The sequence below is a fragment of the Mastomys coucha genome, unplaced genomic scaffold (genome assembly GCF_008632895.1).
Source record: "Mastomys coucha isolate ucsf_1 unplaced genomic scaffold, UCSF_Mcou_1 pScaffold4, whole genome shotgun sequence".
Lineage (NCBI taxonomy): Eukaryota > Metazoa > Chordata > Mammalia > Rodentia > Muridae > Mastomys > Mastomys coucha.
The window spans coordinates 4387361-4395425 of NW_022196910.1; the positions used below are offsets into that span (position 1 = coordinate 4387361).

At 42.8% G+C, this 8065-nt stretch overlaps 1 protein-coding gene across 1 annotated transcript in view; it reads left to right on the forward strand.

Moving 5' to 3' along the window:
• Positions 1-4895, forward strand: part of LOC116076503 (zinc finger protein 124-like) — a 6002-nt gene extending 1107 nt beyond the window's left edge. The window contains exons 2-4 of the mRNA XM_031350338.1: positions 1868-1994; positions 2198-2258; positions 4823-4895. Coding sequence (XP_031206198.1) covers positions 1868-1994; positions 2198-2258; positions 4823-4895 — 261 coding nt within the window. The remainder of the gene's footprint in view (positions 1-1867; positions 1995-2197; positions 2259-4822) is intronic.
• The last annotated feature ends 3170 nt before the right edge of the window (positions 4896-8065 follow it).

The following is an 8065-nucleotide window of genomic DNA, read 5'->3' on the forward strand; positions in this document are numbered from 1 at the left end:
TCCTATCCCCCACTAATCTAAGATGATATGGACACATTCATACACTTGCCACTCCTCTCACTTCTCCACCTCCTATCTCCCACTAATCTAAGATGATATGGACACATTCATACGCTTGCCACTCCTCTCACTTCTCCACCTCCTATCCCCCACTAATCTAAGATGATATGGACACATTCATACACTTGCCGCTCCTCTCACTTCTCCATCTCCTATCCCCCACTAATCTTTTTTCTTTGATAATATACTGTTCAGCCTTTGCTGCTCTTGCATGCATGTTTGTAAGGCCATGCACTAGAGCACAGTTGACCTACCAATGGCCATACCTCTAAAGCAAACTGACTCTCCCTCTCCTAGCAGCCATTAATTGGCTTCCTTCTCCTCCTCCTCCTCCTCCTCCTCCTCCTCCTCCTCCTCCTCCTTCTCCTCCTTCTTTTAAGATTTACTTATTTTATGTATGTGAGTACACTATAGACACTCAGACACACCAGAAGAGGGCATCTGATCCCATTACAGATGGTTGTGAGCCACCATGTGGTTGCTTGGAATTGAATTCAGGACCTCTGGAAGAGCAATCAGTACTCTTAACAACTGAGCCATCTCTCCCAGCCCCCAAAGAATTTTCTTGATTGCTAATTGATGAAGGAGGGCTGACTCCATTTTGAGTGTTAACATCCAAGATCATATGGGCCTTAGCTTGTACAAACAGGATAGCCCAGCAAGCCAGTGGAAGCAAGCCATATCCATGGCTCATCCACATTCTAGGGTTCACTTCTTGCCTACACATTTCTGCCTTAGCGTCCCTGAGTGATTGACTGTGACCTGTCATCCATATTAACACTTTGCTGCCCAAGTTTCGTTTGGTCATGGTGATACATCATAGCAACAGAAAGCAAAATAGGACCCTTCTGATAAGAACCGTGTGCCATGAGTCCTGTTTGCTGTTTGACCAAGGATGCACTAAAGAACCCAGCTATATCTTTCTAATATCAGATATCTAATATCTGTCTTTGTGCAACCACAGAACATGTATTCAGGTTCCTAACAAGTTGTAAGAAGTATTATCTAGAGACATGGCAAGTTACCTCAGGGGATAAAAGCATGTGCTATGGAATATGTAATCCTAACAGTCTGAAGTCAATCTCTAGAATCATGGCTAAGCTAAGAAGAGAAAACCAACTTGCAAAAGGTGGCACTGACTCCTCCTAGAGCTTTGTGGCATGGTCACACTCCCCAGGCACAGTACACTCTAAATGAAGGTTTTAAGAAGATCTCTGTTTAGTATCAACCTAAATGATGTAGACTCATCTAGAGAATATGTTGGGTTCTAAGCAGATAGCATCCCTCTGATTACCATAAGATCGTTGCTAGTACTCATAGGGATAAGAGGATGTTATTTTAAACTTAGGGTATAGTTGTCATCAACTGTCTGAGAAATCTACCCCACTCTATACAGCTCTGGTGGGAGGGGATCCCTCTAGATCTCAGTTCTCAGATACCAGGGTAACTATTGTGCCCAACATTTCTAAGCACACACATTCTAAGGACACCTGATACTGATCCATGGTGGGCGTTAGACACTAGAGCTGGGGATGGCAGTTGTTAGAAAGATGCAGAAAGAGGAACTGCACAGTCAGTCATCTGCACAAGAGCTCATCCTACTTTGATGTTCCTTTCCCAGAAAGCTCCAGGTTACTTTTAGCACTTGTGACTGAGGGATTATGGTCTGTATGAGCAGTAGAGTGTGATGACCACTACATCTTGAACCCTTGTGGAAAATAGTGTCACTTCACCTTCTTATTAATTCTGTGTACATCTGCGCTACCACGAGGCTCACTTTCCTGGAAATGTATGTGTGTGCTTTCAGGAGTCAGTGAGCTTTGAGGATGTGGCTGTGAAGTTCACGCAGAAGGAGTGGGCCATGCTGGATCCATCCCAGAAGGAGCTGTACAACGATGTGATGCCAGAAACCCTGAGGAACCTGGCCTCTATAGGTACACATGGGCATTGGCTTTTCTAATCTATCAAGGACAAGTGTTTCTAGCTAATGAGTGTTGATGTATGAATTGGACTATGGAGAAGGGAATTAGGGTGAATATGTCAGGTGGGATATCTTAAACACCATAAAGCTAGTTGTTATTTAATATGTTTTCGGTAATAAATAATTCCTACCTATTTCTCTGGTTCTACATTTTAGGAAACAAGTCAGACAAAGAGATGGTTGTCAATGTATATGAAAATCTATGGAGCAAACTAAGGTAATTTCTTTCCCAAGAGATGGCCATATTCCAGAAAGCTGTTGCAAAAGAGATTTTTTCAAAGAAGCAAAAGAGACATTTAATATCAAGCATCAAACCAATTTCATCTCAAGAAAAATTCCCCCCAAATTTGTGTTTCAATCCTAGGAGATGCTAAATATTACAATACTGAGCAAAACTAGAACATGATCATGTTACATGCAATGTGTTATAGTTCCCATATAGAAACTTTATGCCATACAGAATGTCTTAGTTTGATTTTGTGTTGCTGTACTTACGACTGTGAGGCAAGGCAGCATGGAATGGTAAGGGTTGATCTCACCTTATCGTTAGCAGTGTGTGATCCAGGGAAATCAGAACATGAACTCGAGCAGGAACCTGTAGACGTGAACTGAAGGCAGACGCCGTGGAGGATGCTGTTTACCGTCTTGCTTCTGCTGGCTCGCTCCGTTTGCTTTCTTACATAACCACTTGAACAGGATCCACAGAACAGCTCTAGAGGCTGGACACTTCCACATCAATCTTTCGTTAAGAAAATTCCAAAAGCTTCCTATAAGCCAATACAGTGGGGGCATTTTCTCAGTTGAAATTTCCTCCTAAGACTCTAGGTTTTGTCATGCTGATGAAATAGTAATCAGCACAATTGACACTTTGTCAGCTTGATAAACATATTACTAAATAAACCACAACCTTTCCTTTTTATTTGTCTCCAAGATGTCCTGTTAATATCTATACCACAATTCAAAACATAAGTAACTATCTTAGGAAATTTCAGCAGTTTAAAAGTATAAGTTCTCCTTTAAAACTAAATGTATCTGTAAGAGGTTGAATATCTCTGACTTGTGGGTCCCTACAATAGTTAAAAAAAAAATTACATCCTTTCTTTCTGTAAAAGAAGGACAGCATGACATAGTCACAAGAAAAGCAAAGCAGAATCAACCTCCTGCAGCATCCCTAGCTTAGTGTCTCACATCTAGGATTGATGCACTATCTCCTGGGCTCTCAAGGTCTTAGACAGCTCCACTTCCCCAGCTCTGCTACTGGAAGCATACACAGATTGTCTCCTAGGGGTAGGCTAGGACCACATCACCTGCTGCTGTCCTGGGCGCTCGTCTCACCCTACTGGCATCTTCAATATGCTGTTTTCTACTGTAACTGAGGCTCAACCTTCTCCTCTGTAGACAGAAGGGAGGGTTTATTTGGTTTACATATTCTGGCCGCAGTCTATCATTTAGGGAAGCCAAAGCAAGAATTGAAGGCAGTCAAGGACCCAGAGGACTGGGACTGAGATCCAAGGTGGAAATTGCTTACTGACTTGTTCTTCAGGGCCTGTTCAGCCTGCTTTCTTATATAATCAGGACCACCTGGTGCCCAAGGGTGACACTACCTACTAGATGGCAGGTCCCTCTCGCTTTGATGATTAATAACAAAAATGTCCCCCCACCCCAAGATTTGCCTAAAGATCATCTAATGGATACATTTTCTCAGCTAAGATTGCTTTTATTTCCCAGGTGATTCCACGTTGTGTCTATTTGACAGAAAACTTTCCAGGCCATGCCTCATCATTTCAGAAGATTAACTGAGTGATGGTGGTACATACTTTAATCTCAGCACTCTGGAGGCAGAAGCAGGTGGATCTCTGTGAAGTAGAGGCCAGCCTGGTCTACAGAGTAATTTTCAGGACAGCCAGGGGTGCACAATAAAATGCTGTCTCAAACAAACAAACAAACAAACAAACAGAAGCAAACAACAATAACAAAAACCAAAGGAGACCATAATTTGAGTTGATATCATTACATATCCAAGTATGCATAAGATTGTGAATTGAGATAGATGTTGAAATGCTATGTGAATGTTTAGTGTTCTCAGGGAGACATACCTCACCATACGTGAATCCCGCTGTTTCTATTCTAGCAGTCCTTAGTGGACTTGGAAAGCATACCTTCTGAACAGGTTACAAACTGTTTCCCAGTATGAAACCAGCAATGCTGTGTTCAGTCATTAGCAAACACTGTCTTTGTTGTTTGAGGTCATCTTATTTGCATGTTCTCTTGTTTTGCAGCAGCCACCTGGTGGAGAACTTCTGTGACTATAAGTTGTTTAAACATAAGGAGTTCGGGAGCAGCTTCACATATCCTCCGTCCCTTCAGATGCTCATTAATGTTCACGGTGGAAAGAAACCTTCTAAAAATAAGGAATGTGAAGACCTTTTCCTCCGATCTGGTCAAGGAAATAAAGAACATCACCCTGCAAAAATATCTGACGCTCGCAAGCCGTGTGGGAAAGGCTTCGCGCATCCCCATCCTTTACAAAAGCGCGAGAAGAGTCACGGCGTTAAGAAGCCCTATGTGTGTGGACTGTGTGGGAAAGGCTTTGTTCGGTTAGGTAACCTTTTAAGGCATAAGATGACTCCAACCTGTGAGAAGACTTTTCTCTGTAATCATTGTGGGAAAAAATTTTCTTGTTCTGCTTGCCTTCGAAGGCACACAAAAATTCACCCTGGAGAGAAACCCCATGTGTGTGAGCAGTGTGGGAGGGGTTTTCTTCATTCTGTCTACTTTCAGATTCACAGAAGAAGTCACACTGGAGAGAAACCCCATGTGTGTAAGCAGTGTGGGAAAGCCTTCACATACATGAACAAATCCACACTGGAGAAAAACGTTATGCACGTAAGGGGTGTGGGAGTGCCTTTTCATTTTGGAATCAATTTCAGAAACATAAAATATTTCACAGTGGTGTGAGTCCCTATGCTTGTAAGCAATGTGGGAAAGGTTTCACGTGTTCCGGTTCCCTGAGAGCACATGAAAGAATTCACACCGGTGAGAAGCCCTATGTGTGTAAGCACTGTGGGAAAACCTTCGCTCATTTTGGTAACCATAAAAGACATGAAAAACTTCACACTGTGTAGAGACTCTACATATGCAAGCAGTGTGGGAAAACTTTCAATAATCACAGTTCCTTTCAGTTCCACAATTGAATGCATACTGGAGAGAATCCCTACAAGTATGAGCACTATGGGAAAGATTTAACTTCTTTCTCCCTTCCGAGCCATGAAAGGAATCACTCCAGAGAAGCCTTATGTGTGTTTGCAATGTGGGAAAGCTTTCAGTTCTGACAGCTCTCTTCAAAAACATATAATAACTCATACTACAGCAAAATCCTGTGAACGTAAGCAATGTGGGAAAGCCTTTGATCGCTTTTGTGAAGCTCAAGTACATGAAAGAATCCACACTGGTGAAAGACCCTATGAATGTAAGATGCCCGGGAGAGGCTGTTTGAGGTCATCTTATTTGCAAAGACATGCACTAATTCATAGCAGAACATAGAAGGAGTCTTGTAAGTAATGTTGGAATGCCTTCTTTTTGTTACCTCTGAGAAATCAACCCACATGAGCATGAAACAGACTGCTGGCGGTGTGGGAAAATGTCGAACAAATTTTAATAGAGAGAACATTTGTTGTCTTTAATTGATGTAACTTTTAGAACTAGAAGCAGACACACTGGAGAAAAGCCCTTTGGAGAAAAGCTGCTAGCAATGTGATGAAGTCTTCCACCTTTTTTTTTTTTTTTTTTTTTTATCATGGAGGAGCTGTAGAAGCACTCACACTGAAGAGAAACCTTATGCACATATGGGGAAAGCCTTTAGTTTTCTTGGAGCCCTCCAAAGACATTGTGGTCGTCCTTTTGGAGGGAAACCCTGCATATATATAAAAGTAATCTTAGAAATCTTCCAGTTCTCTCTCTCTCTCTCTTTTTATTTTTTAGATTTTATTTATTATTATATATAAGTACACCGTAGCTGTCTTCAGACACACCAGAAGAGGGCGTCAGATCTCATTACAGATGGTTGTGAGCCACCATGTTTTTGCTGGGAATTGAACTCAGGAGCTTTAGAAAGAGCAGTCAGTGCTCTTAACCACTGAGCCATCTCTCCAGCCCCCACATTCTGTTAATAATTGATTCTTTTAAAAGATTTTTACTCATTGTTAGTCATTTAACTTGATAGGTGTGTGTGTGCATGTGTGCATGTGTGTGTGTGTATGTGTGTATGTGTGTGTGTGTGTGTGTGTGTGTGTGTGTGTGTGTGTTTGAATCACTGAGTAACTAACCTGTCTACCTACAGCTGTGCAGTCCCCATTCCCAGGTCAGGCCTTTGCAGTACAGGCAACAAATTCCAGACATCTCTGCCCTTGGGAGCAGCAGCAGCCCTGTATCCCGAGAGGTGAGCAAACTGCACCGCTGTGGAATAAGAGAACTTCTCAAGACACAGCCGCTATGTCAGTTCTTATAAGTCACATATGTGGAGTCCTACCACATCCCCTGCATGACGTGAAACAGTTAATTTTTCTTTAAAGATTTATTTATTTATTTTATGTGTATGAGTACACTGTAGCTGTACAGATGGCCATGAACCATCTGTGGCTGCTGGGAATTGAACTCAGGATAGGCCCGCTTGCTCCGGCCACACTAGCTCTGCCCCACCCCCACCCCACCCCTCATTCTGGCTTAATATACTTTAGCTGTCTTAGGACGCACCAGAAGAGGGCATCAGATCTCATTGCGGGTGGTTGTGAGCCACCATGTGGTTGCTGGGATCCGAACTCAGGACCTTCAGAAGAGCAGTCAGTGCTCTTACCCACTGAGCCATCTCTCCAGCCGGAAACAGTTAATTTTTTAAATATAGACAATAATTATACAAAATTAGATATATGATTTAAGACTATTTTTTGGCAGCAGGCGGGGCAGTACTGCAATGTCTTCGTCTTTTGGGATCCCTTCTGCTCTGGGCCCTCTCAGCCTCAGTTCTACCTGTCTCCCTTTCTCTCTTTTTAGTTACCTTCAAATACACAAATGAACTCTCGCTGGAAGAAACACCTACGTATGTACAAACTGTGGGATGCCTTTAGGTCTTGTAATCGTTTTCAAAAACATAAAGTAGTCCACAGGGTTGTGAATCCTTATGCAAGCAAGTGAGTCCCAAGGATTGAATTCAGGTTGTTAAAAAAGGCCTCAAGAAACCGTTTTTCTTTCTTCTTTACTTTCTGTATTCTGAAATAGCCTTTCACTTGCTTGCTTCAAACGCAGATCAGTCTGCCTCCACATCTCAGTGCTGAGGCTAATGGCATACACCGGTGCATCCGGCAACCCCCCTCACTTTTTTTAAACCACAGGGCAGATGTCCCTTCTAAAGTGAGCACGATCACCCATTTCAAGCAAGGTACTGGTGGCATCGGCTTCTAAGGGAACAGTAGGAAGAACTGTTAGCAAGATCAAGCACAACCTTAAAAGATGCCATCGTAGGCTGGCAGTGATGGCTCAAGGCCTTCAATCCCAGCACTTGGGAGGCAGAGGTAGACAGAGGACAGTCTGGTCATACAGAATGAATTCCATGACAGTCAGGACTTTTCTTTCTATTTCTTTCTTTCCTTTTTAAAAAAATGTTGAGTTTCTCTGTGTACCCCTGGAACTTACTCTATAGACCAGGATAGTCTCAAACTCAGGGGTCCATCTGCCTCTGCCTTTCCAGTGCTGGGATTAAGAGCCTCTGCTGGTGAGATGGCTCAACTATTGAGAACACTGGCTTCTCTTCCAGAAATCCAGAGATTATCAGCAACCACGTGGTGGGTGGATCACGGCCATCTATAAGGGGATCTGATGCCCTCTTCTGGCAAGTAGGTGTACATACAGACCAAGCAATCCTGTACTTAAAAATATACACTAAACAAAAGATTAGCCAGGCAGTGGTGGCACATGCCTTTGAGCAGGGGCAGGTGGATCTGTGAGTTCCAGGCATACCTGCTCTACAGA